At 41.5% G+C, this 15,423-nt stretch overlaps 1 protein-coding gene across 1 annotated transcript in view; it reads right to left on the bottom strand.

The window, feature by feature from the left end:
• Positions 1–1,141: 1,141 nt before the first annotated feature.
• Positions 1,142–15,423, bottom strand: part of SLC35E1 (solute carrier family 35 member E1) — a 32,833-nt gene continuing 18,551 nt past the window's right edge. Inside the window, exons 2-6 of the mRNA XM_075315017.1 lie at positions 13,258–13,328; positions 13,029–13,166; positions 8,375–8,500; positions 6,949–7,194; positions 1,142–3,388 (exon numbers count right to left, since the gene is read on the bottom strand). Coding sequence (XP_075171132.1) covers positions 3,164–3,388; positions 6,949–7,194; positions 8,375–8,500; positions 13,029–13,166; positions 13,258–13,328 — 806 coding nt within the window. The 3' untranslated portion in view covers positions 1,142–3,163. The remainder of the gene's footprint in view (positions 3,389–6,948; positions 7,195–8,374; positions 8,501–13,028; positions 13,167–13,257; positions 13,329–15,423) is intronic.

Genomic DNA, 15,423 nt, shown 5'->3' with positions numbered 1-15,423 from the left:
GGATGGAAAAGAGCAGGTTAGCGGGAGGCAATCAGAAAATGACCTGATGTTTGAATCAAGTTTGTTAATTTTTGTATTTAAAGAAAAATTAAATTTGGTAATGTTTGTATTTACAAAATCACAATATCTATTTAAAAAAAAAAAAAATCCTGCGATTTTCACATTGACCACTGAAGATTTTGTTTTTTTAGGACTCCAACTTCTTTTTGTGTGTCTGGAAACAAAGCATGTACATGGCACCCACGATCAGACCCCAGATCCTATCTATACATGGTCATTGTAAAGGGAGGGAGAGCAGGGTCAGCTGTGACATCGCCCATTGTGAATGGTGGAGATCCAGTGTCAGACATGCATTGCCAAAAGTTTAAGGCTATGTGCGCACTAGAAAGTGCCTTTTTCTTAAGGAAAATCCGGACCTTCTTAAAAAATTCCGCAACCACGGTAAAAAACCGCACCAAAATCCGCATGATTTTCCGCAGGTTGGTCCCTACGGATTTTTACCATTATCTATGGCAAAAACCGCAGGTACCTGCAGAAAAGAAGTGACATGCACATTAATTTCGCAGCGGAAAATCCGCAGGTATAAAAAGAAACGCAGTGTGCACTCAGCATTTTTTAAAACCCATAGGATTTGCTGGGGAATAACTGTAGCAATGTTAGACACATTTTCAGCAGCAAATCCGCGGCGTGCGCACAGGGCCTAAAAGAAATAAATTAACAAAGACCTGATTTAACAATATCATTTTTGATAGGCACTTTTAAAAAGGGAAGCTAATATCTCCACGGGGAACTTATCTAAACCACAAAAATACACATGATATAAGTATAAAGGATCTAGAAGGTAGGTAGAAAATAATTCTGGTTTCCCGAAGACTTCGTATATTGTTGCCTAGCCAAAGTGGAGTTCTGTTTAAAGTGGACCTTTAATCAACAAATCCTAAATACCATTGTTGGGGCAAGAGATACCTAAACATCCACTACTCAGCTTAAGTAACCTACCATGGATCTTTTCCAACTGAATATTGGCTACTTTCATTATGCTGAGACATTACCAAGTTTCACCTCCATGTCCAGCTTTGATCCAAATGCAGGATTATAAAAGATTTAAGATTATACTCAGCAATACAGACTTAAGCCAAGATTGATTTACAATAGCAGTTTAATGATGGATTTTGTCATTTACAGGTCCAGGTTAAACAAAGATTTAATTGCACGCTATGAACATTAATACTGCATGATGAACAGTATATATAGGTATTATATCTTACATTTGTGGAGTACTTTTAGTTTGCATTGAGGACATTTCCAGGAATAATTTACTAGGTCGTATGGGGACGGTAATGCTATCTTGGACTAGCCACAGCATCGGTCTTCTTTTACTCACAGTAAAAGGAAGTCATAATAAATAACAGGTTAAAAAATATTTCTTAAAAAAGGAACATAAAAAAAAAAAAAAAAAAATAATTTGGAAATATTCCTCATGTATTTACAAAAGTACAGCATTTGACCACAGTAATTAACCAGACTTCACCCTTTTGCTTTCCAAGCACAAGCCATAATAAGAGGAATAATCTGATGAGATTGTAGTCAAGGGAGGCCCAGTGTATAACTAACAGCTTCATGTCTGACGGAGACCATCAGTCCAGGCATTGTTCACAGAAGTGTGAAACGCGGCCTTGTCATGCCACTACTATGCCATACTATTGCTTTACTACATAGTAGTTAAAGCAATCATTTCACAGAGATATTGGGACGAGGCTTCGATAATGTGCAAAGACCACCAGAGACGGCAGTATGAAGAACCAGACCAGTCATGTCCATAATATAAGTCCAGGAGCTGCCTTATAGAGCATACGTTATTTTCATCCATAAGATGGACTAAAATAGTGTATACTGCAATGTTTTTAACCTATGCGGACCTTGGGTGCACATGCTCATGTAAAGCCCTTAGCAAGATGATACCTGCCTTTATAGTTTACATACTGCTGGAAAAATCGCATTCATTACTATAGGTCTATAGGTCACAACACTGTTGTTCCCACTCTACATTTACATTCTCTAATCAGTTACTCTAAAGCGACAATTGTGCTGTTCTACTTTTTTCTCATGTGCAAAATGTTGTACGTGTGTAGTAAACTGTGCAAAACACAATGGCCCCATTTCATCAAGGCCGGCATTGTCCACACCAGTCTTTATGAGGAGGTGCGCTGAAGTCAGAGATGCTCGATTCATTAAGAGGTGCACGCCTTGTAATGAATCAGACAAGTCTTAAAAGTGTCATGAGCCTCGCCACCAATCTTCCTCTCGTCAGGGACTGGCTAAAGCTCTCTGGCGTACGGCTTACCACATCTAGTAATGAATTAGATGAGCAGGCATTGCCACGACATGCCCATCTTGGCGGAGCTACCCAAAACTGTGTGAAAAGTAGCAAAATATTAAGCGTGTTGCACAAACATTTGTGCAACTTTTCCAAGTGTTTTACTCCAGATTTTTGGCTCATACACTTTGATGAATCAGGGACCAAGACGTCTGTTGTGAAACACCTAGCAATAAGATATGTTTCATATATTTATATCTGTGGGTTAGAGCAACTTCATTACACTTCATCAATGCTCCATTCATGCTTACCACATGAGAATGCCCTTAATATGGCTGATAGGACATTAAAACTATCAATTCGGATCTAAGCTGTAATAGAAATGGGTAGGTATACTCACAACTACTTTACACTCCAATGTGTACAATTCTAAAATCCAGAAAGTGAGCCACTATTTGGCATTAAGTCTTTTATACATTTGATTTGCTGTTAAAAAAAAAATGCTGACAGTGAAACAGGTTTTCCCACTCCTTAATGGGTCAAAGGATTGCATGCAGCAGCCTTGAGATACTTCTGAAGACATGGGATGAATAGAATAATTGATTGGGGTGTGATTTAGTCAGCATATCCTGGACCCTCTACAGTTATTATGGAAACATGGCGTGGGTGTCATTCGGAGATGACCATGTCCCATAAAAGAGTTCCTCCAAGTTTAGTCATATTCTGAACCAGCCAATGATCAGTGGGCAGGCAAACTGCAGGAGAGGCAATCTGCTGTGTTGCAATCGGAATATGAGCAGTGTGAGGCAGGAAGGAGTAGGGGGAATGCTCAGTAGGAAACAGGCTTCAGACGTCATATCGGTTGTGTGTGTTGGGGTGACTCTGTCGACTGTACTGAAAGTGATCAGTCAGTACACTGGTCCGAGCATACTGATAGTCTCTTCCTGGAGTAAAGGAGGGCATTCCATTCTGGACCTTTTCAGGAAGCTCACGGTGGTGGTCCAAGCCCTGAATTTCAGAACTTATAAGAGGAAGTAGTTTCTTTGCCTCCTGGTTAGCATCATACTTGGCCTGCAATAAGCATACATTGATCAATACCATGGTGCACCCAAGGATAAAACACTACTTTTTTTTTTTTTTTTTTTTTAAACAAAAACATTACTAAAAATAGGTAACATTTGCCTAAATTACTAAGCCCCTTCACTCACAGGCAATTTTCAGCTTTCCTTCTTTTCTCCTCTTCTTCCAAGAGCCATAAATTAATTTTTGCTGATGTTATTGATTATACAATTTTTGTGTAGTTTTGGTCGCCTGTTATGACATTTTAATTAGAGTTGAGCGAGCGGCTAACTCATTGTACTCACTATACTCATATCGAGTATTGTCTAATACTCGTGTAGTCATTCCAAATAGTGTGTGCAATGCTAGTCAAGGGTGGAAAACGGACAATGTAACCCGAATTCTGCACTATTCACTACTCCCAGAAATAGTGCGGCATTCGGGTTACTCGTTACATTGGACTCGCTCTGAGTATAGAGGATATGAATAGTTAGGTACTCGCTCAACTCGAATTTTAATGCAATGTTGCTGCGACCAAAAAGTAATCTTGGCATTTAGATTTTTTTTTTTCTCACTACACAGTTTACCGATCAGAATAACAGATGTTTTGACAGATTGGGCATTTTTGAACGCAGCATTACCAAATATGTGGGGAAAATTTTGCTTTATTATTTTATTTTCAATGTAGAGGGAGGCAATATGAATTTATTTTATAAAACTTTTTAGACTTATTTCAGTAGACCCCCAACTAGGGGACTTTAGGACTGCACAGACCGATCATTTCTCCTGATCAGAGCGATGCTTCAGGAGAAATGCTGTGTTACTGTGGGTGCCAGCGCTCTGCCGGCATTCACAGGAAACACATCATGGCAGCGACAGGGGTCATCATCTGACCCCGTGCTGCCATGCCAACCCATTGGCGCCCCGTGATCGCTGTGGGGAAAGACGCGATCCATGCCGGAGCGCTTTAGATCGCGTTGTCAAGAGTTTGACGGTGCGATCTAAGGGTGGCTTTACATGCTGCGATATCTGGCCCGATATCGCTAGCATGAGACCCGCCACCATCGTTTGTGCGCGACGGGCATATCGCTGCCCGTCGCACACAAAATCGCGCACCCCCATCACACGTACTTACCTGCCCTTTGACATCGCGGTGACCGGCGAACCGCCTCCTTTCTAAGGGGGCGGTCCGTTCGGCGTCACAGCGACGTCACAAATCGGCCGCCCAATGAAAGCGGAGGGGCGGAGATGAGCGGAACATAACATCCCGCCCACCTCCTTCCTTCCGCATTATGGCCGGAGGCAGGTAAGGAGATTATCCTCGTTCCTGCGGCGTCACACGTAGCGATGTGTGCTGCCGCAGGGACGAGGATCAACTTCGCCCCAGCGACAGCAGCGATAACTGGCAGCAGACCCCCATGTCAGCGAGGAGCGATTTTGGACGTTTTTGCAACGATCCAAAATCGCTCCTAGAAGTCACACGCTACAACATCGCTACAGCGGCCGGATGTGCGTCACAAAATCCGTGACCCCAACGAGATCGCTGTAGCGAAATCGTAGTGCGTAAAGCCCGCTTTAGAAGCTGTTAACAGGAGATCCACTAGCTGCTGTTAGCTGGACACGTCTGCTGATCAGATCAGCAGACGTGTGGGGATGATCGCGGCATAGGACATACAAATACGTCAAAGGTGGTGAAGGGGTTAAAGGCAATCTGTCAGCAGGTTTTTGACTTGTAATCTGAGCTACATGATGTAGGGGCAGAGTCTAATTCCAGCGAGGTGGCACTCGCTAGGCTACATGCTGTCATTTTGATGCAGTGTTTTCTCTGCAGCAGATCTAGTAGTGCTCTGAGTGTTGAGCCCTGTATAACAACTCTGCCCTATACTCTTAACTGATTCAAGTTTTGATAGGTGTATAATTGATGTCTAGAATCTGAACAAGTCAGTCAGACAAACAGAAAATGATCTCAACCGTTAAGCTTAATCCTAGTATTAGGAAAAGGCCATCAATAGTAGATTGGTATGGAGTCAGAGTCCAAACTGCCCTAAGGATCATCTTACTAAAACGGAAGTAGCTCCCCTTCATTGCTATTTTCAGTAGTTATTGTGTTCTATTACAGCTCAGACTTATTCCCTTTAGCAAAGTAAGCTACAATACCAGGATAGGCCATTAATTTTGGTGTTCCCAGAATACCCTTTTAAAAGTTAAGTTTATTTCTGAAATGGTGCAATTAGAAATTCAAGAAAATATTTACTCCCTACATATCAACAGTACAAGGGGCTGCTGATAAGTCTTTGGCTTTACCCAGAAAAAAAACGAGATAGGATGATGAAACTTTACATTTATTCCACATACTGTCCACAGATGTCAACACTTCTTACATCAGTATTCCAAGTTCTGTAAGCCTAGGAAATAGAAGGATTTCAGTTGTGCCTCAAACCAGGCATCCGTAGCAGCCATGGCATCAGAAATGGTGTGAAATTTGGTACACTTGAGGTGTTTCTTCAGGTTTGGAAACAGATGATAGTCGGAAGGAGCTAGATCTGGTGAATAAAGTGGGTGGTCAACCAGCTACAAGCCCAGCTCTGCCAGTTTTGCCGCGGTCGCTTGTGCAGTGCAAGCGGAAGCGTTGTCTTGCAGGAACAATATTCCTTTGGACAGCTTGCCGCGCCTTTTGGCCTTCAATTGGTCCAAAAGTTTAATGTAATACCTTGCTTTGATGGTGGAACCCTTTGAAGGTAGTCCACTAGCAGCACACCTTCCTTATCCCAGAACAGACGCCAACACCTTAGTGGCTGATTTTTGCACCCTGAACGTCTTTGGACGAGGAGAACCAATGTGCCTCCACTCTTGACTGCTCCTTGTTTTCAGGGTCATACAAATAAATCCTGGTCTCATCCATAGTAACCAGTCAATCCAGAAGGTTCTTATCAGTCTCAAAACGCTGACAAATGGACTGGGAGGTTTTCACTCGCATGCTTCTCTGATCTGATATCAGACATTTGAGGACCCACTTTGCAGATGGCTTCCTCATGTCCAAATGTTCATGGATAATGATACAAACAAGTTCATGGGAAATCCCCATGATGACTGCTATTGCTTTAGCTGAAAATTGTCGATTCTCCAGTATGAGGTTGTGCACAGCATCGATGATCCCCAAAACAAAAAACACTGTCATCCAGGACGTTCCTCATCATTGGTGCTGAAGTGGCCCGTTTTACAATTGGCAACCCAGTTCTTAACTGTGGAATATGAAGGGCATTGATCCCCCAATGTCTGCGACACATCACCATGTATATTCTTCATGGACTTTACTTGCAGAAACAAGAATTTTTTCACTCCTCTGCTCTTACTTGCTTAGAATATCGTATTAGATTCTGCCATTTTGTTTTCCTGCGTGCGTAGAATACTGTTGCCATAAGCAACAAACACAAACTTTTGAAAACATATATTAGACACACAAGGCTTTCATGTGATGTAACATTCATTACCATAGAAAAAAAAAAAAAAAAAAAGATCACAAAGCTAAAGACTATCCGTAGACCCTCATATCAGTCCCACATTCTGCTCACCTTGTTATAAAGAAATACTCCAAGAATTGCTGTTAACATTCCTAGAACGTTTGTGAAGGTCACAGGGTTACGAAGCATGACCAGAGATACAGTGATAACCATGATCCTTTTGGTGGCATTCGCTACAGAATAACTAAGAGGACTGATCAGGTTCAGAATGCTGAATGCAATGAGGTTCTGGGCAAAGTTACATGTCCCACTGATCACGAGGAGGAGGAGAGTCCATGACCATTGGGAAACAGAAGTCTGAAGAGGAGAAACAGAAAATAAGTGTAAAAAATACAGAAAAAATATAATTATTCTCTTAACCACTATTTTTGCATTTTGAATCTTAAAGGGAACCTGTCAGGTGCAATATGCATCCAGGACTACGAGCAGTTCTAGGTGCATATTACTAATCCCTGCATAACCATCCCTGTATACACTAGTATAGATAAAGAGCTTTAGAAAAAGTATTTCTAAACATCTTTTATGTTATGCTAATGAGTGAGGGGACTAGTCCCAAGGGCGTTTCTTCCTTTGCTAGTCGGCTCCATTAGCTTGTTAGCACGACCCCGTGGGTGTGCCAACATGTTAATGAGTGCACAGCATCACAGGATGATCTCACTCACCTCTCCACCGCCTGACGCTGGATTTCGGTCATGCACACTATGAAGCCGGGTGAACGCGTCCCAGCTTCAAACTGAAGTAGTGCGCATGACCGGAAGTCCGGGGTCATGCGCAGTGAGCCGAAATCCAGCGTCAGGCGGCAATGGCAGAAGAGGTGAGTGAGATGATCCTCTGACACATTCATTAGCATGTTATCACACCCCAGTGGGCGTACTAACAAGCTAATTGTGCTGACTAGCAAGGGAAGCAACGCTGTTGGGACTAGTCCCTGCGCTCATTAGCATATGATAAAAGATCTTTAGAAATACTTTTTCTAAAGATCCCTTTATCTATGCTAGTGTATACAGGGACGATCAGGCAGAGATTAGCAATATGCACGCAGAACTGCTCATGGTTCTGGGTGCATACTGCTCCAGACAGGTCCCTTTAAGGTTCGCTGTAAAGAGATAGAGGGGTCAATGCAGGAAAGAGCACACGTATTGGGTGCCGCTCATCACTAGTCACTACCACACAGACAGGGGTGAGATTTACAATGTACCCGAATTATTACATGGTACCAAAATTATTTAAGTAGTGTAAACATGAGTGAAGTGTTTTATCCATTTCATTACTAGCCTCCAAGGATATATGCTACTATGTTACATGAAGAAAAGAAAGTGGTTCATATTACAATTCAAAGATACTCATTTGTTTACACTATTGCTTTTTATCACGACAATGCGCATATAGGTTACGATAAAAAAAAAAAAAACTACTGGATAAAGTCAATCTAACGCATCTGCTAAACATTAAGTCAGCAGAATCCAAATCAACTCACCAGATCACTCTCCACTAAAAAGGACGACAGGTCTAATAACACCCATGTGGGGATCATGAAGAAGACAGCATGACAGCCCAAGAGGTTGAGTAAGCGCAGATGGTGAATACGAGAGTCTCGGAGCACCTGCAGAATTAAAGGGGACTTGTTATGTAAGCAGTAATGGCATTTCTATAAACTACAATGCACAGTAAACATGGAAGAGTACAGGAGTAAATATAGCATTGCCAAGCTGAAAACAAGTCCCTAAATAACACATTTCAGTATATGTATAGCCATATGAATCTGCAGGGCACGTAGATCCATACACTAATTGCATCTGCATGGACATTACAATGCAGTGCTGCTGCATACACTGTATGTTTATATGCCTATTCTAAGATTAGCTGGTTTAGACACCAAGCAAGAGTACTTTATTATTACAAGACTATAGGTACAGAAAGACACAAAGCTGATCTTCTCACCCATTAGCCTATGGACTGCATGTGTTCCGTTTTTTGCTCCCCCTTCTCCCGAGAGTCGCAATTTTTTAGTTTTCAGTCAAACTTGCGATATAAGGGCTTATTTTTTGAGGGACCAGATGTACTTTTGAATGAAACCATTAGTTTTACGATATATTGTACTAAAATTAAAAAAAAAAAAAAAAAAAAAAAAAAAGGGGAAAAAAATTCTAAGTGTGATGAAATTGCAATTAAAAAAAAAAAAAAAAAAGTGTGATTGCACGATTCTTGGGATTTTTTTTATTCACCGTATTCACTATATGGTAAAACTGATATGTCCGTATGATACCTCAGGTCGGTACGAGCTCGTAGATACCAAACATGTATACTTTTATTTAAGGGGTTAAAAAAAATTCAGAAATTTGTCCAAAAAAAAGAATGGTGCTTTTTGCGCTATTTTTTTGAGACCCATAGACTTTTCATTTTATGGGATGAGGGGCTCAGTGACTGCTTTTTCATCTTGAGCTGGAGTTTTTAATTATACTGTTTTTGTGCAGATGCTTTGTTTTGATCGCCTGTTATTGCATTTTAAAAAAACGTTTGCGGCGACAAAAAAACCCCAAAAACCTAATTTTGGCGTTTAGAATTTTTTTTGATGTACCGATCAGGTTAATTGACTTTATATTTTGTTAGATTGGGCATTTCTGAAAGTGGTGATAGCAAATGTGTAGATTTTTTCAATTTCTTTAACGGTTTTATTTTCAATGAGGAGATTTGAACTATTTTTCCTTTTATATTTTTTTTCTTATTTTTAATAACTTTTTTACATTTTTATTTTACTAGTCCACCTAAGGGACTATCGCTGCACAGTCCAATTGCTTGCTTATTTCTGCTGGTCAGCTACAGCTCTGTAGCGGTCCTGTGTGAGACAGCGCTCTGTTGGCGCACACTGGAAATACATCATGATAGAGACAGGAGTCATCACATGACCCATTGCTACCATCTGCTCCCTGTTATCGCGTCACGGGACTGACGATGGAGGCAGGAAACAGCACGATCCCCACCGCAGCCAGTTAAAATTGCACTGTCACATTTTGACAGCACAATCCAAATGGCAAGCAGGCACGGGTGGATCACAGATTTTTTTTTTTATATAGCTATTCTGTGTCTGGCATTACTACCTCATAGGAGATTTCCACAGTTTGACTGCTGTAACTGTAAAGAACCCTTTAATATTTAGCTGCTGGAATCACCTTTCTTCCACCCACAGTGAGTGCTTCCTGAATACCCAGGTCCTTCTTATGCTCTGAAGTCCCAACTTTATTTCCATTTAAGGTATATACATCAATAGGATTACTCTGTCCTAGGTGCAATACCTCTATTTATCAATATTAATTTTCATCTACCGAGTGTTTGCCCATTCAGGCACCTTATCCAGATTAAATGCAAAAAGAGGAAAGGATCCGGCACAAACTCCTCTGGATAAAATGTCAAAGCTTTATTAGCAAATATTAAAAAGGTTCCATCCGTGTAAACAAAAGGAGGGAGTTATCCCATGGAAACTTTACGCGTTTCGGACTTCCATATTAAAAGCAGAGTCCTTAATCATAAGACTTATGATTAAGGACTCTTTGCTTTTAATATGGAAGTCCGAAACGCGTAAAGTTTCCATGGGATAACTCCCTCCTTTTGTTTACACGGATGGAACCTTTTTAATATTTGCTAATAAAGCTTTGACATTTTATCCAGAGGAGTTTGTGCCGGATCCTTTCCTCTTTTTGCATTTATTCCTAAACCGGCTGGAACTTGCCGGTGGATCCCTGGCACCCGCAAGGACTGGCAGCCCGAGGAACAGGTGAGCTGAGGATACCCTTATCTCTACCTTATCCAGATTGTTTTGTAACACTGTACTGTCAAGGTCAGTATTTAATATCCTACATAGTTTGGTGTCGTCAGAAAAGTCAAAACACTTTACTCTCAATCCCATCCACAAGGTCATTAATAAAGAGATTTAAAAAAAAAAAAAAAAAAAAAACCCACGGTCCTAGTACAGATCCCTGCGGTACCTCACTGCCTATGACTATAGCCCATTTAGAAAATGTACCCTTTATGACAATTGTTTATCTTTTAGCTTAATCCTGCTCACCCAATTAAAAGGAATCTTTCAACATATTTTTGTCACCTCATCTGAGAGAATCATAAAGTAGTAAAAATGCCTGATTCCAACAAAATATCATTTAGTTTACTGGGTGCAACAGTTGTGACACAGAGTTGTAGGATGTAGCAAAGTTCAGAAATCTGCCATCGCCCACCCTACAGCTTTCTGTGTACATAGTCTATTGAAAGTGAGCTGCTTATCATAGGTTGGACTAGTAGTCACCTAAGGATGTAGTAAAAAACAAAAAACAAAAACAAAAAAAACCCCGATAAGCTGGTGCTAAAACAAATCATTGCAAGTAAACACCAGCACCCAGTCTGATAAAAGACATCACTGAAATCTCTATTTTAACCCCAACCTCATTCTGTTCTCAGATTACACAGCAAACACCTGCTGACAGATTCCCTTTAACAGGATTTTTACATTGTGGGGGGTGAGGGGGGGGGGGGGACACACACAGTAAATTACTACAGTAAACATGTATTTCATGCTGTGCATAAAAAAAAATTGGTTTAGGTGTGTGTACGTATGTATGTATATGTGTATGTATGTATATATGTGTATGCGTATGCATGTATGTATGTGTGTATGCATGTATGTATGTGTGTATGCATGTATGTATGTGTGTATGCAAGTATGTATGTATGTGTATGCATGTATGTATGTGTGTATGCATGTATGTATGTGTGTATGCAAGTATGTATGTATGTGTGTATGCATGTATGTATGTGTGTGTGTGTGTATGTATGTATGTGTGTATGCATGTGTGTATGCATGCATGTATGTGTGTGTATGCATGCATGTATGTGTGTGTATGCATGCATGTATGTGTGTGTATGCATGCATGTATGTGTATGCATGTATGTATGTGTGTATGCATGTATGTATGTGTGTATGCATGCATGTATGTGTGTATGCATGTATGTGTGTGTATATGCGTGTATGTATGTGTGTATTCATGTATGTATGCATGTATGTATGTGTGTGTCTGCGTGCGCATGTATGTATGTGTATGCATGTATGTATGTGTGTGTATGCATGTATGTATGTGTGTGTATGCATGTATGTATGTGTGTGTATGCATGTATGTATGTGTGTGTGTGTATGCATGTATGTATGTGTGTATGCATGTATGTATGTGTGTATGCATGCATGTATGTGTGTATGCATGCATGTATGTGTGTGTATGCATGCATGTATGTGTGTGTATGCATGCATGTGTGTGTATGCATGCATGTATGTGTGTGTATGCATGTATGTGTGTATGCATGTATGTGTGTATGCATGTATGTGTGTATTCATGTATGTGTGTGTCTGCGTGCGCGTGTATGTGTGTATATGCATGTATGTATGTGTGTATGCATGTATGTATGTGTGTGTATGCATGTATGTATGTGTGTATGCATGCATGTATGTGTGTATGCATGCATGTATGTGTGTATGCATGCATGTATGTGTGTGTATGCATGCATGTATGTGTGTGTATGCATGCATGTATGTGTGTGTATGCATGCATGTATGTGTGTGTATGCATGCATGTATGTGTGTGTATGCATGTATGTGTGTGTCTGCGTGCGCGTGTGTGTGCGTGCGTGCCTTGGGCAGTATGCCCCCTTTTACTTGATTTCCTACCATAGCAACTGATCATAGACACCCTTTGGACAAAAAAAAACAAAAACCAGTAAAAAGGAGGTGGCTCTAAATCTGTGCAGCTCCTAGGCCCTCTGGTCCATAAAGTAGTGTTAGTCGTGGTTTTGATTGAGTTGTAGATCTCAGTGCTGCCCCCAATACCAATGAAGTTGGGTGGTTGTAAGGCTGTGTCTCTAGAAAGCAGACTCTAATGTATCAGTCAAGCAGCTCACAAGTGGACTGATCTTTATTGTCTTTTAACAGTGATTTACATGTAGCACATGGTAGGGAAAATCAACCTCATGTTCGAGCTACTAAAGTCCATTATAAATATTTATTGGCTGTCTACATGTTGTCCTGGTAAACTGGAAAAGATGGCAAAGTTCAAATGTATTTGGCTATGCAAAGCAAAATCATTGACACTAACCTTCTTGGAGAAAATGTTTTGCAGAGAAAAGCAGAGAGTCGCAGCCAATGCACTGATCAGACCCCACATATCAAAGGAGATCTCGGTGACCGTGGCCAGAAGAACGCCTCCTATGATTGGAATCAGGGACATGTACACCTAGAAAAAAGGAGCAGGATGTTCATTGACCCAGACACATTAGAGGACTACTCAATATAAGTAAATGTAAAACAACCAGGATCAGTCTCACCTTAGTAGTCTGCTTTTCCTTCATTATTATCCTTGACAGAAGCACCACCCATATCGGCATAGTAGCCTTTACTGAAATGTAAGAGCAAAAACAAGGGCTGTGAGAAAGAACAAAAAGACCCAAGACTTCACGGAACACATTTTTATAGATAAATACAATCCCAGTAATGCAATTAAGTATTATTATATTTGTATCTACCATACCGTTGCAGAGATATGGGTCTTTTAATTGACTGCTAATTTTTATAGTCTTTAAAAGGGATGTTGCTCACAGGATTAAAGACCATAAAAATTAGCATATTGGCTGCATAAAAATAAAAGTCATACAGATATAGTGTGGTTTTGAAGAGTTTTTTTGTATCTCATGTCAATGAGGAATTTGCACCTCAATTTTTTTTTTTCTAGTAAAGCTTTCAAAACCTCATTGGAAAAAAAAACTAGCGAAATAAACAGCAGACATTGTTTGGATTTCCCACCACAATCAACATGGTAGGCTTGGGGCTCAAGTTTGCATGTGAATCCTATGTGAATCCTCGCAGCGCTGCCAGGATTCTCCGATGACGAGAGCAGGCGGTCATGAAAATGCAAGAATGCAATCTGCACACCTCCGGCCACATTCCAACTAGACGTGCCTGGCCTTGTTAAATTCAAGGCCGCGCACGTCTAGTCGACACATGACCGCATGGATACAAATTTGCCTACTTGTCGTAACGCGTCCGCCCACTCTCGGCACCAGAGAATCCAAACATCGAGGACATGGTGTGCTGTGAGTATTCACAAGTCAACAAGAACAGAGTGACTTTATAGCTCCCGAAATCTAGCAGGAGCAGATCCAAAGCCCGGTCAGACACAGCCAAGGAGAATATGGAAGGGTTTGATTATTGCTTGTGTCTTCTATTTTGCTGGCTAGATACCACTTTATGAATGTTGTGCTTCTGTAGGACCTGGTGATCATATGATCACTGCATATCTGCCAGCGTACCAGAGCTGCAGGATTCTAAAGGGTGCTTTACACGAGACGATCTATCGTGCGATAGATCGTCGGGGGTCACTGTTTTTGTGACGCACATCCGGCATAGTTTGCGGCATCGCTTGTGACGTCAGGCTGCGTGACACCTCCGAGCGACGCAGTATCGCTCACAAATTGTTATCACGCCGCTTCGTGTGACACCCCGGGAACAATGAACTGCAGCTTACCTCCGTCCCGCGGCACCCGCCGGCAATGCGGAAGGAAGGAGGTGGGCGGGATGTTTACGTCCCGCTCATCTCCGCCCCTCCACTTCTATTGGCCGGCCGCTGTGTGACGTCGCTGTGATGCCGAACGTCCCTCCCCCTTCAGGAAGAGTATGTTCGCCTCCCACAGCGATGTCGTCGCACAGCAGGTAAGTGCGTGTGACGGGGGGGGGGGGGGGGGGTAACGACTTTGTGCGCCACGAGCAACTAATTGCACGTGACGCACAAACGACGGGGGCGGGTGCGATCGATCGTGAAATTGCACGATAGATCGTACTGTGTAAAGTAGGCTTTAGGCTATGTGCGCACGCTGAGAATTTAGTTACAGAAACTTCTGCCCCAAATCTGCATCCCGTGGCATAGAGAAAAAGAAAAGAAAAAAAAAGTGTTTTTGCCGCGTTTTTTATATGCATTTGGGGTAGATCAACTCTGGAAGAATTGACATGCTGCAGATTTCCGCACCAAATATGCAAGAGAAAAAAGCAATATGTGCATTAAACATCAGAAATTTTATTGACTTTGCTGGCATAAGGATGTGACAAAACTGCACTCAAAAACACATAAAAAAAGCGATAAAAATGCATGGTATGCACGTAGCCTTTAAGACCCAGAACAGCTCTTCTAGTGCCATGTAGCACAACGGAGGCCTGTTCCCCTCCACACATGAAGTGCAGTCGCCCCATCTAGACAGGGTATTAAAGGAATGACAATCGGAGTGTAAGTAGCCGCTTGGTGACTGTGGTGGGCTGCTCTAACTGCAGCCTGAGATTTGGAAAAATCCGATCCACATTGCTGCTACTGAAACATTGTGGATTGTACCCCAGAATTTCCTAACAAACTCCATAATGCATCCTGTATTATGAAAAATCACTAAGTGGGCATTTATACGTAGATGTGTTAAAGGGGTTTTCCAGTCATGCAGACTTGATTACTC

Source organism: Anomaloglossus baeobatrachus, chromosome 1 (assembly GCF_048569485.1).
Source record: "Anomaloglossus baeobatrachus isolate aAnoBae1 chromosome 1, aAnoBae1.hap1, whole genome shotgun sequence".
NCBI classification, from domain to species: Eukaryota; Metazoa; Chordata; class Amphibia; order Anura; family Aromobatidae; genus Anomaloglossus; species Anomaloglossus baeobatrachus.
Note: the sequence above shows the minus strand (reverse complement) of the source record. Positions and strands in the feature narration are given on the sequence as shown.